Source organism: Pelodiscus sinensis, chromosome 1, assembly GCF_049634645.1.
Source record: "Pelodiscus sinensis isolate JC-2024 chromosome 1, ASM4963464v1, whole genome shotgun sequence".
NCBI lineage: Eukaryota > Metazoa > Chordata > Testudines > Trionychidae > Pelodiscus > Pelodiscus sinensis.
The window spans coordinates 266533264-266547314 of NC_134711.1; the positions used below are offsets into that span (position 1 = coordinate 266533264).

A 14051-nucleotide genomic window follows, 5' to 3' on the forward strand; every position below is an offset into this window, starting at 1 on the left:
TTATACCACCCTTTGTTTTTATAATAAACTATTAACCCTGTTGTCGGTCCCACAAATACTTAATTATCAGTTTTTTACAATACATATTTAAATCCTAAAACATTTCATTTTTAAACTGTAAAAATTAATGTGAGGCCTTTGAAAAAAGTTTCAACATTAATTAACATTCTCATCTAAAACATGTTTAGGAGAGTGTATTTTAGCAGTGAAATACAAAATATTTAGCAGAGTATATACATATCATTTGAAATACTTGTTTTGCTTGTTTTTATCTTTGCTGATTTTTCCATTGAATCTATGCTGCTTCTGTGCCACTGTTTTCCACTATAGAAACTCCATCCCGCTGCCTTGCTTCTCGTGAGCGCATTTACAAAAGTAGTGATGTAGCTGGGCCTGCCTCTGCTATTTCATCTCTCTCTCACAAACTAAAGGGTGGGTATGCATGCAAACACAGACAGGTTACTCAAATTTTACATTGGAAAATGGTTTTTCCTTCCATTCATTTTCCTTCCATTCACTTGATAAAACAGTTTCAACATTAATGTTAAAGTTTGATATATGTTTTTCATCATATAACAACTCAGTGTTACTAGTTAAATTGTAATGGTTTCATGACCTCTGCTGAAGACAGAGTGTTATTTTACGCCAGTTAAGATACTATAAACCAGACTACAATCATACATGTCTGAATATTTAGACAACAAATTAGCAACATTTGTGAAGAGAGGACAAGATTCACCTTCATGTTACTATATTTTCATTAGTTTATAGACTAACATTTAATATAGTATAAATTATATATTCCATTTTTGTGTTGATTGAGTTCAAAATACTAAGACATTATTTGTACGGCTAATTGTTTTATGACAAGTGTTGCAGCCATTGAAGTCAGCACATGAGCAAGGGAGCTGCTGTCTAAGAAAAAGAAAGGAAAGAGGTGTTCTAGATTTACTTATTTATGATTACTGAGTAGTTTGCCAGTACTTTTTATAAATGCCATCCTGTAAAATAAACTAACTACATCCATTCATAGAAAACAGCATGGACACAAATTACTTTCTTCTTGTGAGCTTCATTATTTGGCTTTGTATGCTTTTATTTTACATACATTTATACAAAGTCATTCATAATTCTATCAGATAATGGATTGTTAATGAACTGGTGTAAGAACAACAGATTACTGTCAGCATAAAAACGATGAATTAGTAGACAAGAGTTATCACATGAATTAATTCTTAACTTACCTTAATATGGCAACCTCCAGCTTTTGAGCCTGACTCTTTTGTAGCATGTCTGGAACATGCCCTTTCTAGTTGTGTAGTTTGTTACATTCTATATACACTTTATCTCTTAACCAATTAAGAAAAATAAACAAGTAGCTAAGAGGTCATGGTTGTAGTCAGTCTAACATATGTAAAGATAATAAATAATAATTATGTTGTGACTCTGATAATCTTAGCTCTGGTAAACTTAGCTAATAATGATTTGTATTCAAGCTTCCAAGTAAACAAATTATTTTGCCTTATTGGTGATCAGTGGAGGTTGTGAACTCTCATTCTTGGTACGGTACAGTCGTGCTTTGGATCACTAGATTATTTCACAAGCAAGGCATTTTCTGTGTGTTTTAGATGCATGCATAAATATGTGTGTATATATATATTTGTGTGCCCATTGCAAAGTAGTTTTAACTAATTAGTGGTTGTATTATAATTAAAAAAAACCTTTTTTTCAGCTCTGTTGGCACTTTGGGATGTTAACAGAAGCACCTGGTTGAAATCTGACTTTGTGTTCGATTGTATTGTAATGGTTACCAGTTACAAAATGTAATAACAATTTCCATTATAAATGTACCATACAGGTGACAGAATGAATTTCACAGCAGCTGCTAGACCAGTTTCTCCAGCAGGAAAATCAGACCTATCAAAACACAGGGCTGAGAGCAGGTCACCCAAACCTGATGGGCGTATTATCAGAACAGTTGCTGACCAGAAAAAACCAAGAGGCACAGAAGGCTTATCTGCCAGTGAATCTCTTATGTTGAAATCAGATGCTGCAAAGTTGAGGTCAGATTCTCATAGCAGATCATTATCTCCAAACCATAACACTTTGCAGACACTAAAATCTGATGGAAGGACAACTTCTGGTCTAAGAGCTGAATCTCCAGGACCTGGAACACGGTCTTCTTCACCAAAGCCAAAGACACTCACAGCAGGAAGATGTAGCACATCTGGTACTACTTCTCCACGCTCATCATCCCCGCATGATAAAACTCTACCTCAAAAAGCCTCAGTCCCTGTAAAAACAAAGCTTGATCCTCCTCGGGAACGGTCCAAATCAGACTCTTACACACTTGATCCAGACACACTTCGCAAGAAGAAAGTACCACTGACAGAGCCATTAAGGGGACGATCCACTTCACCCAAACCAAAAATTCTATCAAAAGATGCAAAACCTGTGACTGAAACTGAAAACAGGGCTCCTTCTCCTCATGTTGTACAAGAAAACCTTCATAGTGAAGTTGTTGAAGTTTGCACTTCAAGTACATTAAAAACTAATAGTATTACAGATAGCACATGTGAAGATAACACAGAATTCAAGATTGTGGATGATAGTTCTAATAAAATTCATTTTAGCATAGGAAAAGCACCACTGAAAGATGAGCAAGATATGAGAGCGTCTCCAAAAGTAAGCCGTAAGTGTGCCAATAGGCACATAAGGCCCAAAAAGGAAAAATCTGGCTTGCTTTTCAAAGGAGATGGATCCAAATCTATAGAACCAGCCAAGCAAGCAATGTCACCATCTGTTGCAGAATGTTCCAGAGCTGTCTTTGCTTCTTTCCTATGGCATGAAGGAATAGTCCATGATGCTATGGCTTGTTCATCTTTTTTGAAGTTTAATCCAGAGCTTTCCAAAGAGCATGCACCAATAAGAAGCAGTCTTAATCAACAACCGATAGAGGAAAAAGAAACTAAATTGAAAAATAGACACTCATTGGAAATATCATCTGCTCTTAATATGTTTAACATTGCGCCCCATGGTCCAGACATATCTAAAATGGGCAGCATCAACAAAAACAAGGTCCTGTCTATGCTTAAAGAGCCACCTCTACATGAGAAGTGTGAAGATGGAAAAACTGAAATTATCTCTTTTGAAACATCCAGTCATTATGCTATGAAATCAAAGTCTCCTCTTCCCTTAACACTGCAGCATTTGGTAGCTTTTTGGGAAGATATTTCTTTAGCAACCATTAAAGCAGCATCGCAGAATATGATTTTCCCAAGCCCAGGTTCCTGTGCAGTATTAAAGAAGAAAGAAAGTGACAAAGATAACAAGAAAACCAAAAAGGAAAAGAAGAAAAAAGAAAAAGCTGAGGCTAGGCCAAGAGGAAATCTTTTTGGTGAGATGGCCCAACTTGCAGTGGGAGGGCCTGAGAAAGATACCATCTGTGAGCTATGTGGAGAATCGCATCCATATCCTGTGACTTACCACATGAGACAAGCTCATCCAGGTAAGACTATTTTTCCTCACTCAAAGTTTATTTTTACATAGTTTGTATTTTGACAGTTGTGAAAGTGAGTCACGTCTTTTTAGTATACTGGAAATTGTGTTAATTAAAACAGTACATTGAAAACCTTGATTCAGTAAGTGATTAAGTACATGTCTAGCACTCATGTTTAAAATTAGTCATATTTAAATGCCTTGCTGAATTTACAGTGCCTATTTGGCAACACAGTTTTTAATCTAAAATATTAGTTTGTGATTCTGTGGAGGAAATAAGATAACAAATTTAAATATAAATCTATCTATAATAGGAGCTCTAGATTGTCAAATATTTCCATTATAATCCCATGCTTTCAGTCATTGATAACCTTCTGAAACTTTAATTGTTCCCAGACCTCTTCTGTGGAGAATATTGAAGATTTTTGGCAACTCAAAGCAAAAGCTATTCAGTCTTTTACAAATAGGAGACAAGTGTGGGGAGGAGTTTACTTTTGCTACTATTTTGTTGTTGTTGTTGTTATTTATAAAGCAGCACTTGTTCTGAAATAGGATGAGGCTGAGGGATGGGTCGGAAATTGAAATCTGACAGAGAAATAGTCCTCTATGTGAAGTATCATGGAGTGCTCTGATGAAACTTTTCATTGGATCAGGTTAGAGGCGACGTAAGTGACATATTTACACAAGTATGCTACTTCAGGGAAAGACCTCTATAAAAAGTAGTATGGACATGGATGTTTTATATAAGGATCTTCTTGTCAAGTGAAAAACTGGCCATAGACAAACAACCATTCACTACAGAAAGTCAACAAAAGAAAAACTGGCTTTTTACTAATTTACTTCAGTTACAAGTTTTATAGTTGCTATAATATATACATAATTTTCACACAGAAAAGTAATTTTAATGTTGAAAATGCCCTTTTTAATTTTGGAAATTTCCTAATTTTTAAGAGCTTAATTTTTCAAAAACTCCCCCTCATTAGCTTTCAAAACATAGCTTTTAAGGAATTTAGAGAAAACAAAACTGGAAAGAAAAGCTATTTACAGAAAGCAAAAAGAAGTATGCTTTCCTAAAAATAAAGCTATTGTTTACGGATCTTGTTTTCATTATTTCAAGGTTGTGGCCGGTATGCAGGAGGTCAAGGTTATAATAGCATTGGACACTTCTGTGGAGGATGGGCTGGTAATTGTGGTGATGGTGGCATAGGAGGAAGCACTTGGTATCTGGTTTGTGATCGATGCAGAGAAAAATACCTCCGTGAAAAGCAAGCAGCAGCAAGAGAGAAGGTACGTTTATCTGTTTCTCTGGAGTTAGTATTAATAGCTCATGTATATCCTGATATTTCAGGCTACTCCAATAACATGAAATGTTCTCTTATATTAAAAGTAGTTTTAATATGATTTTTAAAAAATTAACCCTTCTGATTTTGTACTTCAGGTCTAATTTATGAGGGTAAGCAGGAGAAGTCATTGCTGCTTTGTTGTTAATCCAAACTATTTTAGTGTTTTTCCTTATTTTCAAATTCAATTTTGTAAATATCTTTGAATAAATCCTTATTTGACAAATAGTATGCTGTCATTGTACATTTGGTTCAATGCCAGTTTAATCAGATTGCATTTTATGACCAATAGGATTGCTAGTTTATCTTTTAAATGTTTGTTGTTCTCTTAGAAATGTTTAACATGTTTTTTATATATTGAGTTCATAAATAATTTACAAAATAAAAATGTATGCTTGGATAATATATAATAAACACCACTTGTCCTAACTTTAAAAAAATAATTGATTCTTAGAACTATGAAGATAGTTTTTAAACTCATAAATGTATACTTTCTTTGGTCTTCATGGCTTCTGGACACTTGTGTATAATTCCATCCTGTCGTCAGATGGGTTTAGTATATTCCAGTGTCCTCTCTCCACATAAGGCCATGCATCTATCAGAAATGTTAGTCCAGGAATGGGAAAACTGTTTCTCTTTTAGCTGATTGGCATGAATGAGAGTGAGAACATGTTCCAGATTTCTTTTGTTCTTGCAAACAGGTGCATACCCTTCTTTCTAGATTTACCGCAGCATTCATATGAGACACCAACAAACCCAGAGTCTGTTGGTTCCAGTCACGTTGTTCCATACTTGTGAAGATAGCCAGCTTTCACAAAAGATCTGTCACCCAGCACAAGGCGAGCAGTTATATCAAAGTGCTAATGCAGTCCTCTTCAACAGGGTTCTCTTTACTACCAGAATCAAGAACCATAAAGTGAAAATGAACAAGCTAGGGTGGGGAGATGCAATTTTCCCTTGCCATCTTTCAACTACTAACAGTTCTGCTTTATCTTATTCTTCCCCAATGTAAGTCCTTTAGAGAAAACTGTTGTGCTTTGCCTTAGTTCTTCCCACCAGCTGTTGCAATCCCTGAAAGAGCTGAAAGGTTACAAGAGATTCATAGAGCCAGCTATTGTGCGAGAGAAATTTTGTCCAGTTGTGAAGCTCAAGGAATTTAACAATATAGCCTTTCAAGGAATTCAGAGAGAGGACAAAACCAAACTAAGAAAAACAAAATGAGTTTCCTTTTCCCCTTCATGCAATTTCTATCTAAGGATTAGTCTTATACTGAGACCCATTGCAAAGTATTCTATAGCAAAATGTCTCTAAGATTTAAAGAAAAAATCCTGCATATATGGGAGAGATCCTCAGAACTAATACCAAAGGAAAGAGCCAGGAACATGATCTCCAAGAGTAAGTTTTTCAACTGCTCATAGTCTGTCATCTTGAAATTTAACAGAACTTAAGTCTGAAGTGCATGAGTCACTTCTGAAGATATGAGTCAGGCTTCTAAGTCACGTGGACATTTTTAAAAATAAAATCTCACCTTAAACTTTTCCCTTTTATTTATCCCCTCCATTTCTAGCACAGAAATATTTCCCATACTTTTTTGAAGCATAATATTGTATTTTCACCACTTTTGTCTTGTATATCATTCCATATGGGGGAAAACAGGGCCAGAAAGGGGCCAGGCTCCAACTCCATCAAGCATTGCCCAATACTCCTCATGCACATCAAGACCAACTCAGGTATGGGGGGAGGGAGAGAGTGAGAGGGTTCATAGATTTTTAAGACCACACGACACTTTTGTGATCTAGTTTGATCTCCTGCATAACACAAGCCGTAGGACTGCCATTAATTAATTCAGGTCCAATAGTAATGGTTGAACTAGACCATATCTTTTAGAAAAACATCCAATCTTGATTTTAAAAATTTTCAGTGATGGAAAATCCAGTGATTAATTGTCCTCACTATAAAAATGTACATTTTTTTTCTCATCTGAATTTGAAACTTGCTCTTCAAGAGAGACCCCCTTAAAAGGATTCTGCTCTGTTAGGGTAAGAAGTGGTTAATGAGTCCCTCAGGCATTAGTGCTTCCCCCAAAGAATCAACTTCAGCATCCAGGATAAGGGAAAAGAATAGAAGACAGCCTGAGCCTTATTTCTGACCCAGTCAAGGACTGCTTATTCCTGGCCTTGTCTCAGAGACACTTGGTACTTGCCCTGAGTGCCAGTGCCACCAGGAAAAGATCTTGGGAGGACAAGAACCATGGGTGTGATTTCGGCTCAAGCCTGTCTGTGGTCTATGTTTCCACTCCCTCCTCTTCAGATTTCTCTCTCAGGAGGTAAGAATATCTTTAACAGCAGAAGGCTTCTCCGTGAAAAGATTATCCCTCCATCAGGGAACAGAAATCCATGTAACACAGAGAGGCTGTGTCTATATTGGCACCCCTTTCCGGAAAAGGGATGCTAATGAGACACTTCGGAATTGCAAATTCCGCGGGGGATTTAAATATCCCCCGCGGCATTTGCATGAATATGGCTGCCGCTTTTTTCCGGCTCGGGGTTTTGCCGGAGAAAAGTGCCAGTCTAGACGGGATCTTGCGGAAAATAAGCCCTTTTCCGGAAGATCCCTTATTCCTTGAAAGTAGGAATAAGGGATTTTCCAGAAAAGGGCTTATTTTCCGCAAGATCCCGTCTAGACTGGCGCTTTTCTCCGGCAAAACCCCGAGCCGGAAAAAAGCGGCAGCCATGTTCATGCAAATGCCGCGGGGGATATTTAAATCCCCCGCGGAATTTGCAATTCCGAAGTGTCTCATTAGCATCCCTTTTCTGGAAAGGGGTGCCAGTGTAGACACAGCCAGACTGTTTAGGCAGCAGGAACTCAGAATCTTGCATGCGCCTCCCTTCCCATACCCACCACACCCAAACCAACTTTGGGATAGAAAAGGAGCTGCTCCAGTTCCTCTACTTGCTCCCTAAAGGCACATCTGTACAGCAAGGCTATAAAGCCTATGTCAATTGCATAGCTTAAGTCAAAATAGCTTATTTTGGCTTTTGTCTACACATCAGGAAGTCTGAGTTAGAGAACACTCTTCCTCCAACTTCTCTTACTCCTCCTAAAATGAAGGTTATAAGAGTCAAAGTAAAAAAAAAAAGTCCTCCCGCTCAACATTATGTCAAAATAACTTTTTGCTGTGTAGAAGCAAACTGTGTTATTTCAGAAGGTCAGTTATTCCAAAGTAACTCTGTGGTGCAGACATAGCCTTAGAGTACAGCACTATAACTCCTTCCTATTGTGTTTCTGGAACCTGGGGGTACTGTATAGACTGCTTTACAGACTTTGAAAGTAAGGAGATAGATCAGTGATACTCAGATCTCAAGTATCAGAGGGGTAGCCGTGTTAGTCTGAATCTGCAAAAGCGACGAGGAGTCCTGTGGCACCTTATAGACTAACTGAAGTTAGTCTTCAGTTAGTCTATAAGGTGCCACAGGACTCAGACCTCAGTTGTTCAGTAACCAAATTATCACTCAGTATTACTCAAAAGAGTAACAGTAGCACGAAAGTACTGCTTCATTTACAGTAGCATTATATATTCACATTTAAACAATATGAAATGGTTTGAAATTGACAAAGTTATAAGCAACTGAAAACAGTTTTATAATGGTAGTGCTGGTGTTGCTAACAGCTTCGTCTGTAATTGAGGCCACTCTGACTTCTGCAGCTGCAGGGGCTAATGCCATTTGCTCAGACAGCCCCGGGAAGTGCCTGGGCACTGCCGGAGATGTATCAGTCCTGTGGATGCCCAGAGCAGTAACTCCAGGGAGCATCTACCATCAGTGGTCCTGGGAAGTGGGCAGAGCAGAAACGTTGGGGCTTACCTGCACATCAGCTCTTGGGACAGTGCCAGGGACTGCCTGAGGAGCACTAGTCTCACAGATGGCCCCAAAAGCTGTTGGGAGCTTGGAGGAACAGGCTGCCAGGGACTGTCAGCTCTCATCACTGGAGCAGGGGCACCCCAGAGCAGCTGGGCTATAGGAGCAGAGATTTTAGTCATCATTGTTATTTATGGTAAAAGTTATGGAGGTGTAAATTTTTTTATTATGTGTAATCTGTCCTTGATTTTTTTACCTAAAAATATTCATGACTAAATCTTAGCCTTACCTATAATAAAATAAAGATTTAAAATGTAACATGTTTCTATCTAGGTTAAACAATACAGGAGAAAGCCAATGCAAGTTAAGACTCCTCGTGCCTTGCCAACCATGGAAGCTCATCAAGTGATTAAAGCCAATGCTCTGTTCTTGCTGTCCCTGAGTAGTGCTGCTGAGCCCAGTATTTTGTGCTATCATCCTGCAAAACCATTCCAGTCTCAGCTTCCCAGTGTTAAAGAAGGAATTTCCGAGGACTTTCCCATTAAAATGCCATGTCTGTATTTGCAGACTTTAGCAAGGTAATGAAAGTTACTCATGAGTTCATAAATCCATTTAATGTTTGATTAAAAATAAAAATGTGTATTTTAGAAACTAAACTAAACAGTATATATAAAATGTGTCGCTTTCTGGAAGCATTACCATGCTGCTTGCATGCTCATGGTTCTTTATTATCTTGGCTTTCTCATCTTCCATCATTTTGTCATGTCTATTTAGATTGATGTTGCTCCTGGGATTAGAGCTACTGAATTTGGGAGCCGCCCTAATACATTTTTAGATGCTTCATGAATAATTCTTAAAACTGAAATTTCAGTGATTTAAAAACTTGGTAGCAGAATTCCATAGTAAGACTCACATTTATGACTTGACTTTAGTTTACATAATCCCCTCTTACTGCCTCCTCTCAATTAAGAGAATTTAAACACGTGCCCTTTTGTATTTCCCTGTATATTTTAATTTTGTACTTTATGTTCATGAGTCCTAAAATGGGTCATGATGAAAGAAGAACATTTGGTGTTCCAATAAGCAGCAACAGCTTGAGAAGCCATTCTGTTTACAAAACATTAGCAAATGATAAAACCCTTCCACATCAAGGTAGGCTATTCTTTAACTTGCTATTTCGGCATCATATTAACATTCACATTGAGGTAGTTCCTAAAGGCCACGCCCAGGTTAGTCTCAAATGTTGTTTGACAGTTGGCTTTTTGTTCTGAGTTTGTACAATGCCTAGCATGTTGAGGTTCTGGTCCAATAGGATTCCTAAGCTCTATAATAGTACATATCCCCTCCTTTAGTTTAAATATCTGCTTTAATGCAGGCATCATCATGAAAACTTTGCTGGATATCAGGATGACAACCTCTTCCAAGATGAGATGAGATATCTGCGTTCAACTTCAGTACCTGCACCATACATATCAGTCACTCCTGATGCAAGTCCTAATGTCTTTGAGGAACCAGAGAGTAACATGAAATCCATGCCACCAAGGTATGCAGGGTAGTTCTTGATAACTGTTAGTTAACATACTAGTGTCCGAGCTCCCCATAGACAAAGGCTGTTCCACCTGTGTCCACAGCAAGCTCAGGCCCACTTCGGACAATAGTTTTTCCCCAGCAGCAGCCCCTGTCAATGGGGATGTCCTAGCTGCCTCTGTCCACAGGGAGTCCTCTCTGTCTGTGAGGGGCTCAGATCCCTTGTGGACAGGAGCTGCTGCCATGAAGCAGCCTCTGCCCACAGTGAGCCCAGGCTTGCTGCAGACAGAGGCTGTTTAACAGCAGCCCCCACACCCACCCCACGCTACTGCCTCTGACAGAGGCAGCAGGGGGAGAGAAAGGGCAGGCAGCACCATAGAGCCACCGCTGGGAGGAACCAGCTTTTAAGCCAGCTCTACCTGGCACTGACTCCTGCTTTCTCCCCACCCTTTGCGGCCTCTGACACAGAGGCAGTGGGCGGAGGAATGCGAGTAGTTGACAAGTTTAACCGATAAGCCTAGACTTATCGGTTAATCATATAGTTAACTACTTGTTGACATCCCTAGTTACATCACAATTATATATTTTAAGAAATGCAAGATACACATATTAGCATGTATATGTTGAATGAATTTGTGAGAATTTCTCTTTGGCCATTTTATATGAACAGGCAGGTCCCTGAGTTCATATATTATTAAGTTTTGCATAAGGTAAATTTTTATACATCAGTAGTGCCTTTAACCAAATATATGCTTTCTAGTCTGCTTCATTTCCGGTCTTTAAAACTTAGTTTTTTAATGACAATACTGTAGTTGTGAACTTTGTCTGAGTTATGTCAAATTGAAGCTTCAAAAAATGTTTCCTTGACTTCACTAATTGCTTTTCTTTGCAGTTTGGAGACCAGTCCAATAACAGATACAGACCTGGCAAAGCGTACAGTCTTTCAAAGATCATACTCAGTTGTTGCATCAGAATATGACAAACAGCACTCTATTTTACCTGCACGAGTTAAGGCCATCCCCAGAAGAAGAGTCAACAGTGGGGATGCAGGTAAAAATAGACATCTTAAAGCAGAACAAATATTCACACTTTTCTAAAATGTCTATTTTTAGGTTAAAAATTAAATGAAGTTTAAGGAGTCATAGGAGTACAGTTCCTTAGTAAAAGACCTAGAAAAAATACTATTTGTTATAAATATGTATAATTAATAAAGCAGCCCAGATTTCTTTTGGCAAATAGTGTATTCAAATCCCTTTTTCACATGAGGCAAAGGGGGGGGAATTGAATCTGGGTCTCCCACTTCTTCCTAACTGTTGAGCTAAGGAAAGTCTCTTCATTCTCTGTCTCTGGTCATTTTGTCCTCCTTTTCTTTAGTCCAGTGCCCAGCAATGAAATGAAAATGTCTGGATCACATCAAAATGAAATGTTTTGGTTTGAGCCAGTCATTTTATTTTTCTGACTTTTTTGATTCACAGAAAAGCTTACAAAACATTTGTTTTGTTTATCGTCTGCAATTTTTTATTTTATATATATATATATATAGGAAGTGACAGGGAACCAAAAAATCTATTTATTGAGTTCTAAATACTAATAGCTTATCAAGCATTAACCATGAATAAGTATGGTATGCAAAAGCATTAAGAATGGCTCAAGAAGTAATTCAGATCTGAAATGAATTCCTGGGAATTTTCTGTTTTGTTTTAAAAACTCAGGAAGCGTTCTTGCAACTTTTAGTGTCTGCTTACCCTGAAGTGAAGCATGATTTTTTCACTTTAGGTATTGTGTTTTATTGTTGTACAATGAAGAAATGGTCCATACTAAAATTGTTATTTTATTAATACTATCAAATTAGTACTTTGATTTTTGTAGCTGCAGTGAAAAGAGTTGCATAAAGAATCTAATATGTATATATTTTTATATTTTTAAATAGAAGTGGGATCCTCTCTCCTGAGACATCCATCTCCTGAACTTTCTCGGTTAATCTCCGCCCACAGCTCTCTTTCCAAAGGAGAGAGAAATTTTCAGTGGCCAGTTTTGGCATTTGTAATCCAGCACCATGATCTTGAAGGACTTGAAATAGCAATGAAACAAGCCTTACGGAAATCTGCTTGCCGAGTCTTTGCAATGGAGGTATTAATTAATCTGACTGCAATAAAAATAACACATCAGTTGCTTGTCCTCCCTTCAGAGACGTTTGGAAACAGTTTTTATATTAAATTTAATACTAATACATACAAGTTAATGCTCTTTCACTAATCACAGATTGAGACTTCCAGCAAGGTTTAAAACAAGTCTGAGTAGTCCTAATAATGTGTGCAAAATCTGTAAATATGGTAATTTGCATGGTCAACAGTGTTTTTCTAATCTTTAAATGTACCTAAAGGACTTATAAGTTTCTCAAGTTTTGTTTTAAAGTACTGTTCTGTGGCAGAGTCCACATGATCAATTAGTATCACAGACTAGAGCACTGTAGATTCCCCTCCCCCCGTTTTGCTGCACACTGTCTGTATGTGCAAGCCCTCAGTGTAGTATATTCCCTGTGATATGTTTACATAATTGTAAGAAATAGTGTCTAGCTTAACATAGGGGCTTGTGTAGCAGTGTTTTTGAAAACTTTTCAAAAATACTTGTGCCTCTCATGTAAAATGAATCCTTCTTTTTTACTCTGTATTCATACTTTCAACTTTCCTTACCTAAACTACAGCTTCATATTTACATTTATTTTAGGCTTTTAACTGGCTTCTCTGTAATGTTGTTCAAACAACTTCTCTTCATGATATTTTATGGCATTTCGTGGCTTCACTGACTCCTGCCCCTATGGAACCTGAGGAAGACGAAGATGAAGAAAACAAAGCAAATAAAGAAAATGCAGAACAAGTATGTGAGATTTTTAGCATGCTTACAGAAATTGTGGCTATAACTGTAAAACCAGTTTACAAATATTTTCTGAATGTGTAAAAGTGAAAACAGAACATTAATCTTGTATGTTATATAACTTTTAGTGAAAAATAAAATCTAAAGGCAATCCAGGAGCGGATGGGGTAAAAGGAATTGCTTTATTGCCTATGCACGTTTACCTCAGACATCACCTGAAGTAGTGGGCTGTGCCCACGAAAGCTCATGATACCATCTATATGTTATGTTAGTCTATAAAGTGCTACCAGACTAGTTTTTCTTTTTTAAGTTTATCCTGTACAGACTAACTCAGCTACCCCCTGGAGATTCAACACAGTGTCTGAGTGGCAACAGCCTAGTGCCAGTTACTCTCTTTTATCTATTTTAGTATATTAATTCACATGTCTATCACTACTTTTCCTAAAGCCTTATTTAGTAATGTTAACTCCCATAAAATAAATATTAATAAGCAAATAATGAATACAATTATACCTGCCCCTAATTACTATTTACATAATTTCTAATTAAATCAACACATTCCTATGCTACAAACTAACAGGTTACAGAGATTACAAGGAATTGATCCTGAAGATATATTATGCAGAGCCAATGAGGATAAGCAAAAGACATAACAAAATAGAGCAACTCCATACTTATCTGGTTTCCTAGGCTACAGAACAGAGAGAGAGAGTATGTTTATACATCAAAGAATAATGCTGGTCTCGACTGGACCCTTAATGTATCTTCCCAAACTACAAAACAAAAGGAAAAAGTATGTTTAAAGGGTAATGTTGTGGCTGACCCCTGAACAACTACCGTAGAGCAATTTCAGATCTATTAATTTTTACATATCCCAACACTCCCCCACTCTCTTTCAAAGAAGGGCCCAGGCGCCCTGCTTCCCGCACACTGACTGGCGGGATATCCAGGCTAG

At 37.7% G+C, this 14051-nt stretch overlaps 1 protein-coding gene and 1 long non-coding RNA gene across 18 annotated transcripts in view; one reads left to right on the top strand and one right to left on the bottom strand.

The window, feature by feature from the left end:
* MYCBP2 (MYC binding protein 2) overlaps positions 1–14051 on the top strand; it is a 368898-nt gene that overhangs the window by 295246 nt on the left and 59601 nt on the right. For 12 of the 17 annotated variants that reach the window (XM_075918843.1, XM_075918845.1, XM_075918849.1 and 9 more), the window contains 8 exons: positions 331–432; positions 1859–3508; positions 4616–4785; positions 9029–9273; positions 10071–10238; positions 11115–11272; positions 12153–12352; positions 12950–13099. In XM_075918843.1, the coding sequence (XP_075774958.1) occupies positions 331–432; positions 1859–3508; positions 4616–4785; positions 9029–9273; positions 10071–10238; positions 11115–11272; positions 12153–12352; positions 12950–13099 (2843 nt within the window). The remainder of the gene's footprint in view (positions 1–330; positions 433–1858; positions 3509–4615; positions 4786–9028; positions 9274–10070; positions 10239–11114; positions 11273–12152; positions 12353–12949; positions 13100–14051) is intronic. The other 5 variants (XM_075918858.1, XM_075918847.1, XM_075918859.1 and 2 more) reach the window with 1 other exon arrangement.
* Positions 296–13026, bottom strand: LOC142826465 (uncharacterized). Its single transcript, XR_012900607.1, has 3 exons — positions 12916–13026; positions 8702–8852; positions 296–425 (listed from the first exon to the last, which is right to left on the bottom strand). It is a non-coding gene; the product is annotated as an uncharacterized LOC142826465 (long non-coding RNA).